This window comes from Boleophthalmus pectinirostris, unplaced genomic scaffold (genome assembly GCF_026225935.1).
Source record: "Boleophthalmus pectinirostris isolate CB_2022bp ecotype Guang Dong unplaced genomic scaffold, ASM2622593v1 HiC_scaffold_23, whole genome shotgun sequence".
Taxonomy (NCBI): Eukaryota; Metazoa; Chordata; class Actinopteri; order Gobiiformes; family Gobiidae; genus Boleophthalmus; species Boleophthalmus pectinirostris.
In genome coordinates this window covers 28,263,609-28,289,421 of record NW_026571207.1, presented here as the reverse complement: position 1 = coordinate 28,289,421, position 25,813 = coordinate 28,263,609, and the positions used below count along the sequence as shown (strand labels likewise).

Sequence of the window (25,813 nt, the reverse complement as noted above, 5' to 3'; positions counted from 1 at the left end):
GTTACATTTTAGAGTGTTTTGTGACGAAAATAAATGATTCTCAGTTTAGGAGTTACTGTAAATCCTTGTAAGTGGATTTCTTGTTGCTATAAGTAAACTAACAAAATAGTAAAGTGCCATAATGGCTGTCACGGTTTTAGTTTGGACCTGTTGCATGACGTTGATGGTATTTAAGTAAGTATTTTGACAATGCTGAGAGCTCGTGAGCTTGTGTCAAATCCCTTTCACCTTTCTCTTGCTGACATCCTCATCCATCATCCCCAGAAATAAACGAACCTTATAGAGTAGCCGGATTAGTCATTTAATATCAGACATAATATTGTTTACATAGTGCAAATCCAATGAGAACTATAATAACAAACTACAACGCGCTGCTGATCCATCCACTTCATTTATACTAACACGGTTATTACGGAACTCTCTAGAAAAAAGTAGGCTATGAAGTTGCGATTGCGGAAGGCTGCGCGCTATTTCATATGTAGAAATTGCGTTTTGTTTTTTGTAGACTCTTTCTCGCGAGAACCCGCAAGGCTTTCTGCTAAGTAACGGGAGGCACGACGCACGTCTACCCACATGAGAGAATAACTAACGCGAGGGCTTACAGTTTCGCGCAAAAACAATCCCGCGTTACAAAGTGCAGAGTCGTCGTGTGTATGGTTCAACTTGTGTCTCTGCAACTTGTGGAGCAGTTCTGGGAGTTCACGCGGGGTAAAAGCAGCAAACACGCACGCACTCGGGACGGGGAAAAGACGGTGACTTTGAAAAGTTGTTGGAAACCCGGTGTGAGACAAGAGGAGAACTATTACAGGATGAATACAAACCCACGTAGGCGACACATGTGAGTGCGCTGAGCTTGAAGACACATGACCAGGCTCGTATGGTTGGGTAGGCGTTTTCCTCTCTGTCTCGCTAGGGTTTCTCTTACCAACTCCTGCCAAAAGTGACGACGCGATTAAAGATGGCCTTTCACGTGAGTCTAACCAATTTAGAAGACAACTCTTTATTGCTGAACGAGGCGGATCGCGTGGATACGACAGACACCTGCGCGTGCCCGAGCACAGTGGAGCTCAGCAAGGCAGTGTCCGTGTCTCTCGGCTTGGATCCCATGTCTTCTCCTCCTCTAAACAACAACAACACAAACGGAAACGGAGGCAGCGGCAACAGTGTGGTTAGTGGCATTGCTTTTATTGAATACTACGCGAGCGCGGAGAACGGCACTGACGACTCCCGCAATATGAACCAGGACGGTGTCAGACTGCTCCACAGAGACAGCAGCCAAAGAGAGGACGAGTTTGGGGAAGTTTGCCACGGCATGCAGCAGGTGAGCTGTATGGATCTGCTGCGTTCGGCGGACGTGGACAGCGCGCACAGCTTTACGCGCGGCCCGGTTATAACGAGAAACGTGGGTCGAGACTCAAACTTGTACATGAACCCGGTACCGGAGCTCCCCGCTGCCCCACACCAGTCAGATGGGATGATACCACTGAAACCATACACTGCCACGACCGCGAACCCCGGCTTGTACAGGGACACAATGAACGGCGTGTGGTGCCCAAACGAGCCCGTGTACTGCGAAGGAACCGACACCGAGCTGGCAGCGGCGGCCCCTTTACCAGCTGGACCGCACAATGGGGTGTGTAAATACTGTAACTGTGTGCGTGGAGCAAGACAAGAGTGCCGCTGCATATGGTACGGAGGCACCAAGCGCGAGCAGCAGGTTGGTAAAGGTGGCATGCGCCCAGAGTATGGCCAAGCGGAAAGTTACCAAAGTGTGGCAGCCCAAGGGCACGCAGCTTGCTCCAGCATCAAAACCGAGCCAGCGATATGGGTGGAATGTACAGAACGCGGCTTCAGGTAATACAAATATTGACTTGGGAAAGCTTGCTCTGTTAGAAGTTATTGTTGTCTGAGATGCGTGTGATTGGCAGATCAGCAGCTCAAAAAAGGGAGTGTCCCGCTGTCAGTGAGAGTATTGTTTGTTTCACCTGCCCTGTCTTGCCTTATAAATGAAAACCAATAGGCCAGTTGTCCTTTGATTTTGTAGCATGCACTGTAGATGAGTCACGGTTACAGTAAATACCACGGTAATTTTGCTTAGTGCTTTATTCCACTGCCCTCGTTTAACCAGTTTAGATTATTCACCGGGTATGTCACTTTTTATTTCGTTCTTCTGATTCCCTGTGCACTGTAACAATATATAGGCCATGAAACCACATGCACTTTAGCAACCCTGTGTTCTGGATTTGGCCTTGGCAAAGCTATGGGCAGTCAGAGAGACTCAAAGTTCAGCCTTTGCTTAACTTTGCGAAGGGGGCTGTCCTTTTTCTGCTGTGTCTATGGCTGTCCACGATTGGAGTTAATATTTCAGGGGCCCGTAAACCGGAGATACACCACCTGCTGTAGCCGAGATGTTTTTGATTCCCTTAAAAAGGCTTAGAGAAACAATTAAATACGTTACGTTTGTTTGCTTGTTCCAGGCGTGAGTACAGTATAATCCAGCAGTGTTACAGGTTAACAATAAAAATACGTCACCTACCTCTTTTTCCCCACGTATTGCCCACATAGTTTGCCATGATTTGCATTTTAATTTGGCAAAAGTTTTATGTCCATCCTGGTAAAATCCTCGTATATAATCAGGCATGGAAGAGTTTTGCCCTGGTCTTGGCAAATAAACATGTTTTAAATGCATTCAGACTTGTTGTACACACGTGTTTGATTGTCGTTTAAAAAAATAACTTTATATCCTTGACCTTTGAATGCTCTGAAGAACACACATTTTAAAAACATCGCTTGCTTGTTTTTGTAGTTTATTGTAATGAGGCTATGTATTAATAAATGAGTAACAGCACAGTGGCAGTTTCCTTTTGTAGTCTCATGGAAATATAGAGAAAAGCCCAGTGTGATCCAGAATTTGATTTTAACTTATTTTATTCTAAAAGAAAGGACAAGAGACAGACATATTTTTGCTTACAAACATTTACTTTGCAAGCATTTCCTTCATAGTGCACTTCCAATAACTCAAACTCAAGGTTTTTGACAATTATGTATGGTTTTATTATTCTTTTAGGGAACATTTACAAGCTGTCATTTTCTTTAAATAAAGCAAACAACTGAGGAAAAATATAGCTTTACACATCCATCAGCCACTTTTATTGACAATGAAAAATGTAATATAATATTTGGTGAATAATAAATATATATGCAGCTTAAGCAAACCGATATAATCACCCAGTTTTTCTTGAGCTGATTCTTGTCAGAAAATAAGTTTTGTTTTTTCATTGATGCAAGAACAATGGAGAGGAGATTTTTCGGTAGAAGAGTTTTGAAACTAGTTTTATTATTGTTATTTATTTTATATGTTAAAAATATTAATTAAAACATCTAGTTTAATACCACTTGCCATTTCAATATAGAATTACTGGTATCTTAAGCATGATGAGATGGGCTGGTTATCACAGGTTTTCTTGAGTGTTACTGTCTTAATCGATTTCAAGTGTTTGCTTTCCAGATAGTTTCATTTAGTTTGGGCTTACACTTACAGTATAAAATAAACAAATTTGCAATTCACTTGATAGATGATACTACACTGTACTGGCTAGCTGCAATTTGTAAATGAATGCAAAGCTGCCCAGGGTCTAAATTCTAGTCTAGTTTCCAGCACCAGAAAAAGTATTACTGCTCAAATTACACACAATTTCTTACCAGTTATAATCCCCATGGGTATTTTTGGTTTAATTTTTGCTGGTTTTGGATGCAGTCATAATCCTGCAATAGTGGTTTAAATTATTAAAGCAAACAGGTCAGCAGCAGGTATCTTAAAGGTACATGGAGCTTTCTGATATGAGGTTAAGTTTATTAATCCCCATGGAAACAAGCAGGTGCAGGTCAGACCTCTTGAGAGATGCCCCCCATTTAATATATTTCTGAGTAATAAAAGAAATACAAGATAGGGGAGATTTCAGACAAAGTGATAACATCTACATGGAGACAAGCAGGTGGCTGAAATGTTACGTAGAGCCCCTTTAAATAAAATTACATGCAGAAGATATGAGGGGAATTTGGCAGAGAGAAGTTGAATACTCCCACTGCACAAAGACATGCATAGGGCACAACCAACCAAAGTAAAGAACGACATATAATAATGACTGTTTTTTACCATAATGCAATGACAGAAAGTCCTCTGCAGGCAACGAAACACTGTAGTTCAGACCTCTACAAATACATTATGAAAAGCAAGTGATTCTTGTATTAGTTTGGTGGTTCATATTTGAGTCAGACCAGTCTTCTCTCATTTCTTTAAATCCTTTTTGATTTTAAAACATGAATTCCAAGTAAAACATAATCTCTGTGGTTGTCCAAAATGCAATTAGACATTTTTCCAAAACTGTTCAGTTTTATCGTGCACATATGTTAAGTAGTTTCCATTCTTATTCAATTAAATGCCTGAATGATTTTCTGTCACATTCTGTTTGTCTCAGTTCATCCTTAAAGATGCTGTACCTAATTTGTACAGAGTTATTTCTCACTAAACTTATGCTTTCAGAGCTTTCCGGAAGTATTCACCATGATGAGTTTATAAGAGGGGGGTTTATTAAAGATAACAACTAGCATGCTAACTGTGAACTTCCTGATTACTGGACATTAAACCGCTTTATATTTAGATGCACACAGCACGCAGAAGACTTATCTGGACCAGGACCTCCTTATACAATATATATTTGTACTGTGGCAGGACACATTTTGCTCAAATACATGGACAAAAATCGGGTAGAGGCCCCAGAGATATGTTTTGTTTCATTCACATCTTTGAGTAACCCAGCATTATTAGTCTGTCCAACAATGCTGAGCTCAAATTGTTCTGCTCCACCTTGTGATGTCATGCAGCGGTAGTTTTCGAGTTACAACCTACCTTTACCTTTTGTTCAGAGATTGACAGGCATACAAATGATAAATTAAGGTGTGACTAGAATCATTTGGATATGACGTACTTCCTGCATTACCACATGACATCACAAGGTGGAAGAGAGTTTTTTCACTCTAACTTTAAAGCCTAAATATGCAGGATTTGTTTGTTAAACATGTGTGAATGAAACAAACACAACGCCTTGTACGGAAACGCTTTCGTAACATAAGTAACTAGAAAAGCACTCAGAGAGCGCAGACCTCCGCCAAGGACTACAGTCCCCCTCATATTAATTGTGTTTTCCATAAATATTTGACTCGTATCTTTCAATTTGGAATATGAAAGAGGATCCCATTGTCCATCCCTGAGTCAAATTTCATGGGGTTTGGTCAATAATTAACCGAGATATTGAGAAACAAAATCTTTGGCCCCATTTACCACAATGTTAACTAAAATTTCAAAGTGATCCAGAATCCAGGATTTCTTCCGGATCACCCCCAAAATGAAATCAGTTCTTCCTTTTCACATTTCCAACAAATCCTGAAAATGTCATCAAAATCGGTCCATTACTTTTTGAGTTATGTTGCTAACAGACAAACAAACAAACAAACAAACAAAAAGACAAACAGACAAACGCCGGCAAAAACATAACCTCCTTGGCGGAGGTAATAAAACAGCTTAAAATCATTGATAGAGTAACTAATAAAGTAAAAGATTTCACAAATTAATGACCATTGATTAACTTTGACCTTTTCTAATCCTCATATTAACTTAAATTAAAAACTAGGAACGAAATGTGCACTATCAGCAGATGCAATTATAGCACTATACGATTAAAACCTTAATTTTAATTATGAGATCTGATTACTTGTGTTTGCTCAGGCATGAAGACCTGTTCCCGGGCGTGTACCTCTCCGATCGGCGCATTTGTCAGGTTTGTGGGGACGACGCTTCCGGGTGTCACTATGGAGCGGTTACATGCGGCAGCTGTAAAGTCTTCTTCAAAAGGGCCGCTGCCGGTAAGACGATAACACACACACTTTAACTTACACATGATAACACACACACGCTAACCATGCCTCTTAGGAACATTACATATAAATATCCATTAATCCAGCTTTTTCAGTTCTGATTCTGATGTTGACACTATGGCTTTAAGTATCAGCCAATACCCGATACCAACCGATACCAGCGCAGAGACTGAAACTGCATTTCAGTTATTTCCCTATACAAAAATAAAATAAGACAAAACTGATCCAGAAGTGTTATGCAGCTGTTATTTATCCCTGAGGTAACCACAGAACAACTTTGTATAAATAAAAATCCAAACATTATGAGACTTCCTTGGCCAACTAGGACCAGTAAATATAGGGTGACCAGATTTTCGAAATAAACAACTGGGAAATCCTAATTTTTGTTGGTGGTTAGTAATGATAAAATTGTGAAATGAGTGCGTAATTAAGGAAAATAGTTATCCAGAGACCATTCGTGACTAACATAGTATAGTCAGTATAGTCACATTTTCTCTGCGTTTTGGTCATTTTTAAGCAGCTTTTCTGTATTTCACCTAAACAAATGACAATGTGTGCCTCTCTTTACTGTTGGCAGGGATCAAATTGGTCAAAAATAGGGACACCAGGGACATTTCTTTTATAAAACTGGGACAAATCACTGGTTTTAGATAAATCTGTTGGGACAGGGGACACAGGGCTCAAAACTGGGACTGTCCTGGGTAAATAGGGACGTACATGAATGTACATGTCCAATCAGGATGTTGTCTGAACTGATATTTGGAACCTGATATCCGATCCAGCAAATCTTTCATCATCAGTGTCAATATCCAGTACCAGTATGAGATCAGTCCACCCCTGACTTACATACAGTAATTTCCAGGAGACTATTCATAATCTTTTTCCCTCAGTTTCAATCTCGATTCAATTTTATGTAGGTTTTGGAAAAATACAATTTAAATGGTTCTAAATACTGGTTTCATGAACATAAATAGTATACACTTCTAAACCTTAACACAATTTAACACACAAAAAAAAAATCACATTTCTTCCTTCAAAATCAGAGCCCCAAAACACATGCTTTTATGACTCATTGTGATTCAAAATCCCCAACAGTATCACTGACGATCAGACATGACGATTCACAGTCTCTCCATCTTTCGATTCATTCCCCAGCCCTATAACTGCACCTCACTTAAATACATGAAAACTCAACAAGACTATTTTAAATGCTCACCTTATGCACTATGCAAGGCAAATGGTGCTCAACTACATGGGAAAAATCTGGTCACTAAAACAAACACACAAACAAACACACACATACACACATTACACTGAATTACATACACTCATGTTTTAGAGACTTATCCTAACCTTAAAGGACCTCTACCTCATTTTTCTTACATAGGTGAATAACAGAACTAGTTTATTTTAAATGAAGATAATCCTCGCCTACCTTGCAAATAATACAAGACAATTTTTTCTCAATTTCATGGAAAAAAACAGGTCTAACCACTTTCACCACAGTCACTACTTGCCTAACTTTATCCCATTTTAGCCTGTATGTACAAAATCTTGCTGTTGGTCTAATAATAAAGGATTTACGTCACAGGGACCTGATTTTTGTCCCCATAAGGGAGGCAGGTTCACCGGATGCGAGTGTGTACAGATTTGTAATGCGATTATGTATCCACCCACACTAGGGCTGCCAAAACAAAACAAAACCAAACATTGAGTAATATTAAGCAGAGATTAAACACTAATTGATACTATTGATAGTATTTAAACCAGTCTTTATTTAGTCGTGTTAAAACGCACACACGCAAAACAATACAAATAGTTTCAGAGTCTGAAAACGTGAGATTATTTGTGTTGAAAACTACTTCCTATTGTAAAATACTTTTAGCTATCAGTGTTCTTTTCAGTGTTGATTATCATAGCTTTTACTTAACATAAAAATCAAGTTCAAACTTTTAGAATCATAAAACAAAACTGTAATCTAAACACAAGCATAGATGATAATGCATAGGTGTTGGTAATATTAATAAAACAGTTAAATTCACAGTGTAAAATTACAACCAAGAGCCATTTAGGTATAGATTAAAATATAATCTAGTATATACAGAATTCTTTCAAAATGTCAACATATTTTTGTCAGTATCATTCCAACATTGAAATATATTTAAAAGACTACTTCAATTATTTAGTAGTTTATAGAATACAGTGCATCTCTTTTCAACGTGTTATCAAAAATCATATTCTGTATTAAGCCTTTTCTTTAATATTGAACTTTTAGCATTGTGTCAAGACCAACACATACACACAGCCAGTCAATATTACTGCTCTGCTTTAATTTATTACTCCCACTCGCCTTGCTGATGCACACAGGACACAGTGACCTAACATTATGAGGAGGGTGAGCTATTTGCCATCAGTAAACACCCACATTTTGTTGCTAGGACTGAGCAAATCCTGGGTAAGGTTGCTGTTTTGGCTGTGTCGACAATGACTGCAAAAAACATCGGAAATTTAATGTTATTGCTTTATTTGGCGAGTGCACTGCCGATAATACAACTTAACTTAAATGTATCGTGGTAATGTCTTAGGCCTCTGTCTGATAGATTTACCCTTTCAATACACTTTTCCATTTTCTTATCAGAGCTGTTATTGAAAATCTATATTGCATAAATGAAACAATGCAGCTTTGGAATCACACACACAAAAACAAAAAAAAATCTGTTGCTTCATGTATTTATTACTTATTTGTAAGAGCCTTTGCTCAAACGCATGGGTTACTTAACAAGTCCCAGTTGTTCATTTCAAACAGATTAACAATTAACATTTGATTCGTAAAATGATTTGTATTTGTTTAACCTGTATTTTACCAGGTGAAACATTAACAGCAAACTACAATCATGACACAGTCTACATTTTCAATTCACTGGGCAATTACTATACACAGTATTTTATTCCAATTGAGCAAAAAGATTAAACTGAGCCAAAATCTGGTTAAAAGTGCATTATATAACTTGTCTTGTGTCTTGCCAAGTTGTAGGTTTTTGCATTAAAAACATGTTAATATGATTAAATGCAAAATAGTTTAAATCGAGATGCTGTGGAGAATCAACCCATGTTTATAAAGTTATTTTTGCGCTATAAAAAAGCTGGAGAAAAGCTTTGCCTGGAACATTCTTCTATATTGCATTAAACATATCTATCCCCATGGAGACCAGCAGGTCAAGCAGATCTGTGGAGAGATATTGTTTTAGTAATTAAATGCCTGTCGAATAAATGCCAGAGGAATTGAAGTGTAATAATACCATTCTACAGAATTCCAGACAAAGCAGTCTTCTTTGAAACGAGTAAAGTTAATTACATCTTACAATTCTGATTCAACTTCAAGCAGATCAAAATCAATGTCAATCTCACCTTCAACTATTTTTAAACAAAGTTACTTTCATAAGTTCCCCTTGTAAACCAACACAGCAGCATTCATATCACAAAAGTAACACCAGTGAGTTTTTCTGGTTAAGCTTGGTTTATCCTTTCGTGAGCCTGAAGTATTATAGTATTAATACTACTGTAATATTTTGTGTCTAATTACAGGTAAACAAAACCACTTGTGTGCGAGCAGAAACGACTGCACCATCGACAAACTGCGACGGAAAAACTGTGCCTCCTGTCGACTTAAGAGATGCTTCATGTCTGGAATGAGTCTGAAAGGTGAGGAAAAGAAGTAGTAAAAGTATATTAGTAGGACAGTAGCAGTAGTGTTGCATTTAGAAGTAGCAGTACAACAAGCAGTAAAGCAGAGGTGTTCAAATGAGGCTCTCAAAGTAAGTAATTCAACCACTATAACATCAGTAAAATCACTTTGTATAATGATACAGACTTAGAATGAATGCTTCTAGTATTATTAAAAGTGCAGCGACCTCAATGATCCACTGTTTTGACCATCAGTTTTTGACCTTTCACTTCGAATGTGTTACAAAATCAGGTCCTCACTGAAAAAAGTTCAGAACAAATTGTATAAAGAAGTGGACTAAAGGAGTGTGCCACAGTGTTCAGCTTTCATACTGAATGGACAAGTAGCAAAATAAAAACACCAGGGTCATGTAGAGCAAGTTATTATAAACATTTTCTAGACCGAAAGTGATGAGGCTCACTGCAGCAGTTACTGTGAGAGAGGTGACAATTTTTCAATGAAAAGTCAATTGGAAAGAGTCGATGTAGCCAGAAGCACCCCCTTGAACACTTCCTATTTGAAACGAGATGGCTAACTATGTCCATTTATATATACAGTCTGGTTTGAACTCCCCTGCAGTAGAGGTATTATACAGTATGTAGTAGTAGTAGCTGTATTAGTCGCAGTTGTAGCAGCAGAAGCACCGCATGTTATAGAAGTAGTTATAATTATATTCTAGTATTAGTTATAGGAATGGGACGAGATCAATTTGTCTTGAGACTGTGCACATGGGGAAAATGGTCTTGTGAGATTTGATCCTCTGCATCGCTCCGGCACTGGAAAACTGCGTAAATTTGAGCATCTGTAGCTAAAAGACAACTCCACATAGAGACTTGTAGCTCATATATTCAGACAGAACATTTGAACCTCTGTCCCAGTTTTTATTTCGTAGGGATCAGACCAATATTGACACAAATAATCGGTGCTAAAGAAGCACTCCTCTTCTGTCTGTGTCCCTCTTCAGGGTGTGCGTATAGTGCAGACAGCAGACAGAGAGGGGAGGAGCTGGAGCAACAGAGAGAACAGAGGAGCACATCCAGTTTTAGTCTAGTAATGATTTAAATAATACAAATGAAGTGCAACCTTCTAGACAAAGCAATAACATCTCCATAATAAAGATGAGCAGCCGGCAGTCCCATCAGTAGCAAAGTTGCACAATGCACCTTACGACTATAAAACAGTGGCGTAGCGTAGTTACGAAAGGTCCTGGTGCAATTTGGTTATCAACGATATGTATATCGTAACATAATATTGAAAAAATAACTCCTTATCTGCATATGGAGAAATCAAATCAAATCTACAAAACAAATAACATTGTTTTTCAAAATAAAACCAAAAATAAGAAATTGAGAAAACAACTATTTTATTCATTATTTGTCTTCAAAACCAAAATGTAAAAAATGGATAACCATTAATTTTTTCAGTTTTCGATTTTGTGTTTAAATGAAAAATGGAAAAAAACAAACAAACAAAAAAAAAAGGATAACGGCCATTTCTCATTTCATCCAATTTTTACCCTTACGGACTGAACCAGGATTGAACCAGGACTGAACTAAGAGTAAATCAGGACTAAACCAGAACTGAAACAGGACTGAGTGTCTGGACGGGCTCGGAGGTGCACCCACGTAGACTGCCGGGTGATCGCAGGTGAAAGGACCTTAGTCTTGGTTTAGTCTTGGTTCAGTCCTGGTTTAGTCCTGGTTTAGTTCATAAGGGTCAAAATTGTATGAAACGGGAAACGGCTGTTATCCATTTTTTACATTTTTCATTTAAACACAAAATCGAAAACTGAAATAACAAACCGTTCTCCATTTTCTCATTTTGGTTTTGGTGCAAATAATGGAGACATAGTTTTTTTTCTTTTTTTGAAAAATTAATGAATGAATGATACAAGGATTATACACACCCGATTATTGTAAATTATGTCAAAAGTCTCATCTCAATCCTGTAGACCCTATATCGTGTCTTGTCTCTTAAAAATTCTCTCTCATCCCATCCATAGTTAATTACAATCGTAGAATTAGAAAGTAGCAGCAAGTATGTCTAATGAGATGCTTGTTAATCAAATAATGTTGAGTATTTTTACTTGAATTATACTGTTTTGCAGTGCTATAACTTTTGCACAACTTTTAAGTATTTCTTGTGAGCCTTCTTCTCTGCAATTGGAAAATCAACAGCTGTCCTTCCCCATATACACAAAATGTTTCTACCAGACTAACAATATGGTATTACCTAAATTCACTGATTCTCAAGAGGCAGACACTCAAAATATAATTATTTTCTCATTTTTTTCTGAAGACAATGTTCTGTTATGTTATATAAAACGGTGACAGAGATTTTTTTATTTATTTATTTTTTAATATGTTGAAAACTAATCCCTACTTGCTAAGAAAGTAGCTGGCAGGAAAACCATTAAGTCTCAATCATATTTGACGGTTAGATCAGTAGCGTACCACACCCTTACATAACACTGAGACGAGACGGAAATAGCGAAATAGAGTGTTAATTATAATGTAGTGTTGTTGCAAGACCAGTACTTGTTTGTATAATCGACTTTTACGACAACAAAGAAAAAGTCATGATAAAGTGAAGTAAAACCTGCCCCGGAGCTTTTTTTTTTTTAAAGGGCTACTGTGTAACTTTTCTGGTGGTGAATCTCCTCGTGTTTATGTCTATGGAGATGTTTTTGTTTTGTCTGGAGTGTTCCACAGTATCACATTGAACATGATCTTTGTCAGCTGAGACAAACAGGTCAAATTGCAGGTCAGGTCAGTGGAGGGGCAAGCCCGTTCACAGCAAGAACTCATGTTTTAGAGCAATTGAATACATGTAAGATAGATATGTTTAATGCCGTACTGTGGAATAGGGCTGCACGATTATGGAAAAAATCATATTCATCAACATTAAAATCATGATTATTCAAATGATTATTTTTTTTGTTACACGATGTACACGATGTATTTGTTCAGCATTTCTCTCTCTTTCTCTCTCAAAAAAAAAAAAAAAAAGTAAATAAATTATTGATAATTTACACAAAACTTTCAAATTGAAAATAATTATAAACTAAAAATATGTACCTTAGAGCAGTTTTGTGATGTACAAAATATAAAATGAATAAAATATACTTTGAACATGAAATAAGGAAAAAAATAGAAAAACATAAATGTATCCAAAATAAACAATATATCTAGCTGTTCTTCAATCTCTATATTTAAAAATTGCTTATTTATATAAAAAATATTAAATTTTAACTATAACAAATATTATTTTACTACAGCTTTATACTTAAAGGTGCACTGTGTTCTAGCTGGAGGGTCTGCCATCATGGAGATGTTGTTGCTTTGTCTGGCATTTTTCACACTATGATTTTAAACTTATTTATCTCCACGGAGACAAGCAACAAGCCAGTTTACAGATCTGGTTTATGGAGAGGTGGGCCCACTTACAGTAGAACGCATATTTTTGAAGGTATTAAAAAAAAAACACCTGTAATTTATATCTCCCTAGCATTTCTCCATGGACACAACCAGGTGCTGAAGTCACGTAGTGTACCTTTTAGTTGCTTTTTTGCTTATGCTTGTTGCAGCTAGAAATTAGTCATGTAATTTAAAGTGATGTAACTACTTCGCATTTCAGTTTCTAGTAGTTTCACTGTAAACAGTCTCGTCCTTGTTAATATGTGTAAAGCACTATCTTTTCATTTGTACCATACTGCAGATGTGAAGAACTATGTGATTTCCAGCTTTATTTTTGTTTATATCTTGCATAGTCATGTTTTCCTTAGTCTAGTTTTTGTACTAGGCAAAAGTAGTCCATAATCATTACATTTCGTGGTACATAGTATGCCCCTGGTTAAATAAATTGTTGCAAATTGAGGGCAAGAGGCTCGTTGTTGACTCCGGGCCCAGCAGCCAAAACTCAGAAACCTTCCCACATGAATACGATAAGCTAGAGCCACCATAGACTCATCATAAAACCAAATGGGCCATTAACACTAAGACTATTCTCGAATTTTGATTATCTAGCCTGCAATTACTAGACGTAACAGCTTGGAAATAATGTCCTCTTATCTTTTTTTTTCAAACTTTTCTTTTTCTGTGTTTTGTAGGTCGCAAGCTGAAGGGTGCAGGCCAGACTCGGAATGGCGAGGAGGAGCTGATAGGAGCGTCCCACTGGGGGGAGAGAGGAGAGAGGGCAGGTAGAAAAGACTTGGAGCCAAGGAGTAGCGCCGTATCCAGGCCCCAAAATGGTGAGACAAACTGCCAAACAAGCGAGATATTATGCAAATGTTTTCAGTGACACCATATGTTGCATAATTATTCACAAGATTTTACAGTTGCCGCTCGGAGATTTATTCAAACTTAGAACATGACTAAGCTGTACAATTACTGCATTAGGAAATCAAGATGAGTTTTCTGCAGTCTCTTGATCATCCCGGTAATTAATTTGTGTGAAATCTGTGAGTGTGGTGCAGTATTCTCAAATGGTGGGGTAGAGATTGGGTACTGTCTGCTCCAGTGGTGGAATGTAGGAAAGTAAAAGTAGCGAAAGTACTGTGATTAAAGGTGCACTGTGTAACTTTTCTGGTGGAGGGTCCGTCACCTCCTTGTTGCCTGGTTCCACAGTATGACATTTAACAGCTCTACCTTACATTTATTCAATTGCAGGTGGTTCTATAGCTCAAAAATACCAAGAAAAACAGGCATTCTGACTGAGCGACATTGTCTTTCCACAGATCTGACCTGTAACTCGGTCTGGTTTGCTCGTCACGAAGATAGAAAGGTGTTAATACCGTACTGTGAATCATTCCAGACAAAGCAATACCATCTCCATTAAGAAAAGAATTTGACAGACCCTCCACCAGAAAAGTTACACAATGCACCTTTAAGTAAAATGTTTAGGTATCTGTACTTAAGTCAGGTTAAGTACAGTTACTTTTCTTTTATTACACTCCATTTGAGAGCAGATACCTTTCTGTTCCACTACATTTTTGAACAGGACTGAAAAGTAAAAGTTTTTTCTTTTTATTGCGTGAGACCTGCTGCTTATTTTTAACACTTTCACAATTACAAGCAAGCAAAAATATAACAACAAATAAACAAATACAACAGCTAGAATAAAAATATCTTTTAAAATACATACTCTTGAAGTACATTTAAACAGATACTTTAATAAGTATACTTAAGTCTATTTTTCATGTGATACTTTTGCTTTTACTTGAGTTTTTTTTTTCTTTTCTCTGGTATCTGTACTTTTACTCTCTGGGACAGCCCCATGCCTGAATAAATGAAGTCAGTTGCATAAAGTATCAAGGCTACTGTGTAATTATTATGTGCACGATCAACTAAACAGGTTAGGCAGGTTTATTTATATAACACAATTTTTAAGTAATACAAATTGCTTTACAAGAAAGCCTTCAAATCGCAATACAAACAAATTCATTTTAAGGGCAGATACTACACTATGTTTTGATCTCTTGTAATGTTGTTGCCTCATCAAAGACATACCTGGAGTTGTGTTTTGTTTCATTTACACATGTTAAACCCTGCATATTTAGGCTGGATTCTTCTTTCAAACAGAAAACACACTGTTCCACCTTGTGATGTCATGTGATAATACACGAAGTGCTCCACTGTGTTTTAAACTCCATACACCTTCATGAGAATAATTTGGATGATTTTAGACCCAGAATTGAAAGTCTTTACTGAACAAAATCTAAAATGTAGCTGTTAACTTGAAAACTACCGCTTCATCATAGAGCTGGGTGATATGGAGCAAAAAATATATCTCGATATATTTTGCTATATCTCGATATACAATATATATCTCAATATGTGTACAGGAAAAATAACTCCCCAAAAACCCCTGCAAAAACAGATATGCCAAATTCGACAAGATTTTTTTTAATTGAAATGCAAGAGGAAGGTAGTTCATGTAAGAACAAAGTGCTTCTGCCACATTTAAGATTACGAAAAATCCTTGATTACATAAATAATAATTTAACTGTAAAATAGAAGAAATAATGCATATTGCCTTCTTTTCATTCATAAATAAAACTCAAGCTCATGTTTGCATTAACTCTGTTAACCGTACAATGACCTTGAGCTCCTTTAGCAGAGGAAGCTCTGGAGGTTCATTATTTTAACAGACCCATGTTCCTCACCAGCGTAAGGAGCTATGAGGCACCCCACAATCCACTGCAGATCCAACTGAACGTTTCCAAATACTATTGTACAAGTTACACTGCAGCAGATTATTCATTAAAATCTTCTGCATAAATAAACTTTACCTGACTACACTTTACAGCATTTAAAGCATAACGACTATAGAGCCACGTCAGCCCGTTTGACATTATAATGTGTTTGATGCAGTTTTGCGCACATATGTTTACGTTTTACAGAAACAAAACTTAAAACTCCATAGCTTATTTGCTTGAACAGCGGCTCGCAACTTGTGCTGCTGGCACCAACTTTCGGCATTCACGGCGGCAGTGAGGAATGAATGAGACACAAGCAGCAAAATCAGGGAGGCGGGAGCGTGTGGAGGCAACGACACAGAAGGCAAACAAGCGAAGCGGTGATATCAGAATTGAATATAATATATCGATATATACGATATGTCAGAATCCATATCGAGTTAAAAAAATATCTCATATTTAAAATATCACGATATTGCCCACCCTTACTTCATGACATCACAAGGTGGAACAGAGGATTTTAAGCTTTGGATATGTAGACAGACTGATAATAAAGGGTTATGTAAGCATGAACGAAACAACACAACTCTGAAGTACTGAGGTAACAACATTATAACATGGCTTAAAGCTCACAAGAGTCAATATTGCTTGATTTTGGACCTTTGAAAGAGAAGAGTGCGGAATAGGGATGTCACAATATCAAATTTTAGTGTTACGATTATTGTGAGAACAATTTAATTGCTATTCACGATTACTGACATATAGCAAAACAAAAGTGAAATCCTTTATTGTCTTTCACCATAACCTATTATCACTCCTCTCGTATATGGCCAGTGTTTTAAAGTCAAACTTTATTGATGCAAAAGCAAACTTACAGTGGTATAAACACTTAAAAAAAGACAAATTTGAAACCTGATAATGTTGACATCCATAGCGCAAAAAAAAACAGAGCCTGGATTTGAACCTTGTCAGTGTAGAGTCTTGTCTCACATTTCTAAAACTACGAAGGAGTGAAGAGTTAAACGTCTGTAAAAACTCTTGTACAGTAGAGTATCTCTACATATCTGTATTGTACTGTTATTGGAAGGACATCACAAAATTATAGAAAAAGATATATTTTAAAAAATTGGATGAAAGTGAAGTCTGTAAGATGTCTTGCCCATACACTATCCCTACATATCCCTATTATTATAGTATTGTATTGTACTCTTATTGGAAGGACATGGTGAAATTTTAAAGATTAAGAATTGGATGAAAGAAGTGAAGTCTGTAAAAAGTCTTGCCCATATAGCATCCCTACATATTATTATAGTATTGCATTGTGCTGGTATTGGAAAGACATTGCAAAATTATAGAAAGAAATCTACAAAATTTGATGAAAGATTTCTTGGTTGCTTTTAACAGGTGATTTTGACAAGTTCACACAGGGCTTTACACAATTGTTGCTTTAACTAACAGAAAGTTTGAAAATTAAACAGTGGAATGGTTGTTGGTCAATAAAAAACTATTATATCTAGGGGTGTCAAATTATCGCGTTAATTGCGATTAATTAATTACAGTCATATTTAGCGCGTTATGTTTTTTAATCGCGTTAATCTCATTTTTAATCTCTAACTTTAGTGTTTCTGTATGTGAGTTTCTTTATTATAAAACCTGTTTTTATGTGTTGTTGGGACAACAACACACACACACACACACACACACACAAAACACATTTATAAATTTTTTTATTTCGGTAATTCCACTCATTGCCGGAAACCCACACAAAACGCGCGCAGTAAGAGCGATGTGAACGTCATGTTAACGTTGGCGGCGTCAGTCGCACAATGGACGAGGTCGAAGAGCCAGTAGAACAGAGGCAGCAGTGCACAGGTAAAAACACATTCGTGTCTTAGAAATTATTCTCCCGACGTGAAATATAAAAGAAAATAACAAATATAATATCGCCTGAAAACAACCTGCATAGACTCATGATGTCTGCACTACTGTCCTATAGTGACCTGCCACATGAGGGGACACGCACACAAACACACACAAACACACACAACAACACAACACACACAAACACAAACACACACAAACAAACACAAACACACACCTTCATCATCGTCATTAACCTGAGAACGCGTGGACCACGTTTCCTTCCGTAGTTACTGCGCGGACACCGCTGTCCTCCCGTTAGCCGCGTGTGGATCGTGTTTTCTCGCGTACGCGGCGTAAACCGAGCTTCCTCCTTTGCGTCTCTAACCCAGAACTAACACCAAGACTAAAACCAGGACTAAACCAGTCCAGGACTAAAACCAGGACTAAACCAGGACTAAACCAGAACTAAAACCAGAACTAAAACCAGGTCTAAACCAAGGTCTAAACCAGGACTAAACCAGAACTAAAACCAGAAAACTAAAACCAGGTCTAAACCAGGACTAAACCAGAACTAAAACCAGAACTAAAACCAGAACTAAAACCAGGTCTAAAACCAGAACTAAAACCAGAACTAAAACCAGAACTAAAACCAGGACTAAACCAGGTCTAAACCAGGACTAAACCACAACTAACACCAGGACTAAAACCAGGATTAATCCATTCCAGGACTAAACTAGGACTAAAGTAGGTCTAAACCAGGTCTAAAACCAGGACTAAAACCAGTGATCTCATATATATTTCTCTATCAATAATATTTTTAATATGGTTAAGGAAAGACTGGACTTTTTATTGTCTTTAAGTAGACAAAAGTTATTATGTTCAGATTTCCTCGTCTTTGCTACTTTACAGCAAACAGTTTCTTATTCATGGAGACTTGGGCTCAACAGCCAATTTGGAGAGATTTGTTAAACAATAAATGACTTTATAAAGTCACTTTTTTAAATCTATATATGAGTCTTTTGATCTGCCACAATAATGTAATAATGAATTTAAATGAAAATACCTCAAATTGAAGGCTTTTCTCAGCAATTTTTATGTGAGATTAAAATGAGATTAATTAGATTAATTAATTACAGATCATAATTAATTAATCTCTCAATTTTTTTAATCGCATGACAGCACTAATTATATCACAAGTGGTTTTCAGTGGCCCAAAGTGACTTCAAAGTATTTTTCCAATGTTGTCTATGAAATATTGGCTTTATTGTGTAGCCATTGAGAATGTAACTTGTTGTAACTTGAGTGTTAATATTTATCTGTTTTCTTGTGAGAACGTACAGTATCTTGGCAAATATCTTTCCACACATCTTACATAAGGTTTATACATTGGCAGTCCCAGATTTGCAGATCTTGTATGGAGCCCTAAAGTAATGTTTGGTGTACATATATGAATATTTATGAGAACCTTGCTGATGCTGTACCACACAAAATATTCATACTTTGCCGCTGATGTCATCAATATTTGCTGGGGGTGTGATGCTAACTCTAAGCACTGCTCTAACTGAGGCTTGTTAGACTTTAATTTAAGCTTTATTTTAACACAATCTGACCATAAAGGACAAACAACAACCGAGCTGATTTGTGCTGTTAAACAAGTCTCTTACACAGTGTCACCATGGTAATTGCTGAACACTCCACCATAGAGATTCATGTACAACACCCCCAGCGTAATCTCTCTTCAAAGTATCAATGTGAAATATTTCCAGCGTCATGATTTAATTGTGATGATTCTCAACTCACAATTGTCTTTTTTAAATTGTTTTCAGAGTCATCATCGTTCTGGGAATTGGCACGCAAATGATTTTTATTCAATAGTTTAGCAGATATTTGGCACTGGTTTACCATTGTCATAATTTAATTCCCTTATTTTTTGGATAAAAAAATACAATTACATAAGACATGTTTGGAATATTTGATTCAGTGTCTATACTTTTGTGCCATTTCTAATCAAATTATATAACAGCAAAGGAAATCGTCACGTACAAAGCCCAGACCTTTTCCAGTTAAGTTTCAGCTTTCCACAGTTACCGACCAAGATGAGTTTGTTTATGGAACTGAAGTAATCAAATAAAGTAAACCAGACTTGGTCAAACAAACCAGGCTTTTGAAGTTTGGAGTAAGTTTGGGTTTGGGACACCTGTGAATCTAAACCAGTAGCTCTAACCTAAGGCTGCACAATCTGTCTGAAATAGCAATTTGTGTTGGCAAATGATCAAATCAGGAAGGCTGCAGTTGTTTAAATAATAGAATAATCTTGTTGTATCTGTAGATTAGACCTCTTGGCAAGGTAAAGCAAAGCAAGTTTATTTGTATATACCACAATTTGTACAGAAATTCAAGGTACTTTACAGAATAATAAATAACCATAAAAAGTAACATTAAAAGAGAAAAGTGTGGAATAAAAAAACTTTCCGTCATATGCACAGCTAAAAAGAACTGTTTTGAAACGTTGCCAAAGTAGAGGCCTGTCTCCCATCTTCAGGGAGGCTGTGCCAGGTTTTAATACAATACAAACATCTTTTGAAATACATGGGATTCTAGTATTAGTTTATCAGTTCAGATTGCAATCTTCTCTCAAATTATAATGCTCATTTTTTTTTCAATGTGCCTTCTACTTTCTGAAAAACATTACAAATCTATAAGGATAGAAAGAGAGGGGTTCGGTCTACGAGAACAAGACAAGAGGAGATTTTGATATAATTTTTAATAGATAAATTGTTTCATTCAGTTCACATTTCGTTTATTTAATTGTACAATATTGCTCTTGTTGTAGTACTGCTTTTTTGGAATTTCAGCTTCTAAGAGGAGTTATTCAGCCAAGTTAACCCCTTTTTTATCCAAGGCAAATGTGAAAATAAGAGGGAAAAAATCAGTGCACAGTCTTGTGGCAATTTCGTCTCACGAGATATTGTGGCACGAGATTTTGTTCATCCTTACGAATCTAATCTTAATACTGTTTTTGTTGTGTTGTTGTTGTGTCCAGGCTTAGTTCAGCCCTCCTCCGTGTCCATCCCTCCATCCCTGCGCTCGTGCCTGTCCCTCCTGAGTGTACTACAGACCATAGAGCCAGCCGTGGTGAACGCAGGACACGATAACGCCCAGCCGGACAGTTCGTCGTCCCTCCTGACCAGCCTCAATGAGCTCGGAGAGAGGCAGCTGGTTACCGTGGTGCGCTGGGCCAAGGCCATACCAGGTACAGACAGGCTCCAGTGAGTTAATGTTCCAGTGGAGAGCAATAGACAGCAGAAATAGTTTTACCCCTCCTGAGACAGCTATTTACACTTGAAATCGTTGGCACAAATTAAAGGTGCATTATGTAACTTTTCTGGTGGGTGTTCACTACCTGCTTGTTTCTATGTACCGTCTTTTCTGCACTATAGGGCGCTCTGGATTATAAGGCGCACTGCCATTGAATGGTCTATTTTCGAACTTTTTTCACATATAAACCGCACTGGACTATAAGGCAAAACACAACAGTTAAATAAGTCAGTCAAACTTTATTTAACATGTTCACAATAACTCTCAACTTTGTTCAGTTGTAACATGTAAAAAAATACTGTCTGAGACGCTAAATTGTTAGCGTATTTACAGTAACTCATAATAGTTCAAACAGTTGGGCGATTCCGGCGTCCATCACGCCCGCATCCCTCTCGTCATTATCCGAGTCAGTGTCGTTACTGTTACCTGGCAGTTCAGTGATGATTCCGGTCTTGGTGAAAGCTCGGACCACAGTTGATACTGATCCTTAGCCCAGGTGTCCATGATCCATTGGCAGATTGTGGCGCAAGTCGCTTGGCGCTGTCTCCCTGTCTTGGTAAATGTGTGTTCGCCTTCTCTCATCCACTGCTCCCATGCAGCTTGCAGTTTAACTTTATAAAAGCCTTGAGTTTAAAGTCCACGTTGTATGTCTCTTGATAGGAAAAGGAATCAATCACAGTATGTATTACTTCGCGATGCTCCTGACTACGGTAGCCGTAATGCTGCAAGTGGTGCGACACCCCAATAAATTCAAATATAAGGCGCTCTGGATTATAAGGCGCGCAGTCGTTTTTTTTTAATGAAATTAAAGGCTTTTAAGTGTGCCCTATAGTGCGGAAAATATGGTAGATGTTTTTGCGTTGCCAGGAATGTTGCACAGTACAGCATTAAACTTATTTATCATACATTTATTTAATTACAGGTGTGTTTATTTGTAAAACTAATATCTTAAAAAAACATGCATATTTACTCTAATAGTTGCCACTCCACAGATCTGACCTTTACCTTTTCCTGGTAGCATTAGCTGCTTATGTCCAGACAAGATATATACAAATATGTTTAATGCTAGATACATTTAATGCCATACTGTGGAGCATTCCAGCCAAAGCAGTTACTTCTCCGCAGAGAGCAGGGGCAGTGCCTAAAACTAGTTACATAGTACACCTTTTAAAAATGGGTTTCCCTTTGATACTGTGGTTGCCCTTATCAGCCTACCCATGACTTAACTTTACAAATCTATGAAAATCAGGTCCTGTGGTGCTGAGCCAAATTTGTAGTTTCCAAAAATAAAACTCTCATGCAAGTAAAATAACTACTTGTAAAAGATACTGAAAAACAGAACTAGTTCATGTAATACTGTTTGCAGTGATACAACTTTATTTGGAATATATGCATTTTCCTAAGCATTTTTCGGACCTGTCAGAAACCAGTTTTAACATGACTGTAAAGGTAACAACTACTACATGCTAACCACACACTTGCCGATTATAAATGAACAATAAATGCTTCCTAGGTACATGCAAACATCATGCAGTAGACTTTGACGTCAAGAGCTGCTTATACAATATCTTTGTACTGAGGCAACAGAAATTTTGTTCAAATTCATGGATAAAAATGGTACAGGGCCTTTAATATTCAGACTTTTAATTAACATACATTTTTTGGGTAAAATTTACCTCAATGTTGTTATTTGTAAAAGATTCACTATGTAACTTTCACTGTGAGGTGTTTGTCACAGCCTGTCTCCATGGATATGTCATTGCTTTGTCTGGAAAGTTCCACCAAGTGGCATTACAGCATTTATCTTTATGGAGATAAACACAGAGCCAAGTTCAAATCAAAGATCAAAGCAATAACATCTTTTTGGAAACAAGCAGGTGGAAAGCCTCCCTTTATAAAAGTTACATAGTTACATAGAGTGCACAACATTTCTGGTGGAGGGTTTGCTACCTACTTAGACTTAGACTTAGACAAACTTTATTGATCCACAAGAGACTTGGACACAGTAGCTCACACATCACAATAAATATAATAACAAAGAGAAAGGCATAACTGTATACATTTATATGTACAAGTACAAAAAAATAATATATATAGAATAAAGTAATAAAAATACTTGTCTCCTTGGATTAAATGCTTTACCAGGAATGTTCCACGGTATGACTTTAAACACATTCATTACAGGCGTTTCTATGGCTCAAAAATACAATAATTCCTTCTGGGAATAGGGGCGACTCTCCACAGATCTGAATTGCAAGGCAGAAGAGTGCTCTAATCTGCTGGTCTGATAGATAGAATTAATCTATACTGTGGAACAGACTAACTTTTCCATGCATTATTACTTTTGTTTGCTATTTTCTTTTGTAGTATTTAGAATAGTAGGGTATTTGAAAAGGTTGCAAGTTCTTGCTGCTCTCTGCCTCTGATTTTTGGTACAAGTTGAATATTCAATAGGGAACAAGAAGTCTGCTCCGGGCAAGACCTCATTCTAGGCAAACAAGATTACTATCCGGACTCACAAACCCTGCGTGCCAAAAGTTTATGGCAGTTACAGTTCTCCCTTGGCCAGACCACTGGCAGTACACAAAGGCCAACAATTACACAGAGTGGCCACAAGAGGGAGCTGCTTCCTCATTTACCACAACACAAAGGCAGCAAAACAATGAACAAACCTTGCAATGTACCAACTTAAGTGTTTGATAGGACTGGTTAAAAGATGGAGAATTTAAAGTTCCTATATTAGGCGAAATTGAATCTTGTGAGCTTTAAGCCATGTTATAATGTTACCTCCTAAAAAACATACCTAGAGTTGTGTTTTGTTTCATTCACATGTGTTTGAGTAAACCTGGTTTATGAGTCTGTCTACTTCTCCAGAGGTCACAATGCTCTGTTCCACCTTGTGATGTCATGTAGCGGTAGTTATCAATGTAACAGTTGCCTTTAGTTCAGTAGAGATTGGCAATTCCGGGACTGAAATTTACGAAATGATTTTATGGTGCAAAAACAAAATTGAGCACTGAGAGCAGAACTCTATGTTAAACCTGTGCAAAGGAAACAAAACACAACTCCAGCTATGTTTTTGATGAGAAATCAACATTATAATTTAGATCAGAAAATAGTGTAATATGGGCCCTTTAAATGGCTGTTTCCTTCACTACGGCAGTCATTTGACAGCACGTTTAAATGAGACAAGAGTAATTACATAATTCTATTCAATTTCTTGTCTACCAAAATGATTTTTACTTTCCTAACAACTACCAAAACTACTAAGATAATTGTAAGGTCCTAAGATTCAGCATTTACAAACATTTTACATAATTATTCGCACTTACTGTATTTGCATATTGTTTTGCAAGACTGTTGTGGTGCTTTCAATCGTAGTCTTCCTTTGTACAACCGATGACCTTTGCCTGTGAAAGTTCCTCTTCTTTTTATTTTATTTTATTATAATTTAACCAGGAAAATTCCATTGAGATTCAAAGATCATTTTTTCAAGTTTCTCATTTTGGTTGTCTTTTAGTAGTTATGGATTTTTCTACAAAACATATTTCTATAAACAACCTCTAACTGGCCATTGAAGAAAGTATTATATGCACTGTATGTTAAAATAGACAGTGCGGATAATAATGTTTGTGTAGTTGTCTGCAATACTGTGGATATTGCCTCATTTTCATTGGATTGTCCCCGACCTTCCTGACTTTTCATTTTTAGTTTCCAGATTAAGTTTAGACTGATGGCTTTACTTAAACAAGTACACAGTTAGGACTATACAAGCATTTAACTTAATCTGTCTTTTATTTATTTGAGACCTAATTCATTCTTACTGTGAGCAGGGTTGTCTCTGCGCAGATATGACCTGCAAGATTTAAGATTTTTGTTTTATTGTCACGGAAAAACTACAAAATTATGAGCCTCAAACACTGCATAGTACTGATGTAGCAATACCAAAGATCTAAAACCACATAAATAACACCAACCATTCAGTGCATATGTAATAAACAGGGCACCAGGGGTAAAGTGCATCACAGGGAAATAGAGTCAGATATTGCGTTTAATGTGATTATGCAACAATACAAAGTCCAATTCAGTGTTATTGTATCAGTGAGTGTCGTTCTCCAGTATAATATGACAGCATGGCCTGGTTGCTCCACCTGTTTGTTTTTTAAGGCGAAGTAATAACAACTCCATGGCGAAAAACACACCCCAAAAATGTTACATAGTGCCCCTTTAAATCATTTTGAACATGCCTGCGGTCACTGAGGCAGATAATATGGGACAAAATAATATAAAAAAAGAGTTAAGCCTGTCACTGTAATTACTATATCGACTTATTGTTCAATATGAAAGCTGGAAGAACCATTTTTGGGGACCAATATTTATCGTGCGTACAATTTCTTTGCAATGGTGAGGGGATTTCAACCATGTTTTCTTACTATTGTAAAATTCAAGCTGTAGAGGATAGAATAAATAATAAATTGGCCTATATATTGGTTCCTTCTATTTATTTGTTACAGCTCAGGCATTTTAATGATAATGTTTATTTAAAAAATGGCTTTACTGGGATTATCCTGCTTTGTGTCAGTGGTATAAAGTAATATTATTGTTTGTTGCAGTATTTGTCTGTAGCAGTATACAGTATTGTGTTTCAAAATTTGTTATTGTGACAGGCCAATATTTAGTTATGATTTCAAAATTGACTTGAGCACCTGAGAGAATGGCATTATTATATCATCTTTGCCCTGTTTTTTTCTTACAACCTCTTTTATATAACTGCAATA

General features: G+C 37.0%; 1 protein-coding gene across 1 annotated transcript in view; it reads left to right on the top strand.

The window, feature by feature from the left end:
- Positions 1 to 508: 508 nt before the first annotated feature.
- LOC110158120 (androgen receptor-like) overlaps positions 509 to 25,813 on the top strand; it is a 41,616-nt gene continuing 16,311 nt past the window's right edge. Inside the window, exons 1-5 of the mRNA XM_055159496.1 lie at positions 509 to 1,854; positions 5,786 to 5,922; positions 9,520 to 9,636; positions 13,767 to 13,907; positions 20,761 to 20,970. Coding sequence (XP_055015471.1) covers positions 959 to 1,854; positions 5,786 to 5,922; positions 9,520 to 9,636; positions 13,767 to 13,907; positions 20,761 to 20,970 — 1,501 coding nt within the window. The 5' untranslated portion in view covers positions 509 to 958. The remainder of the gene's footprint in view (positions 1,855 to 5,785; positions 5,923 to 9,519; positions 9,637 to 13,766; positions 13,908 to 20,760; positions 20,971 to 25,813) is intronic.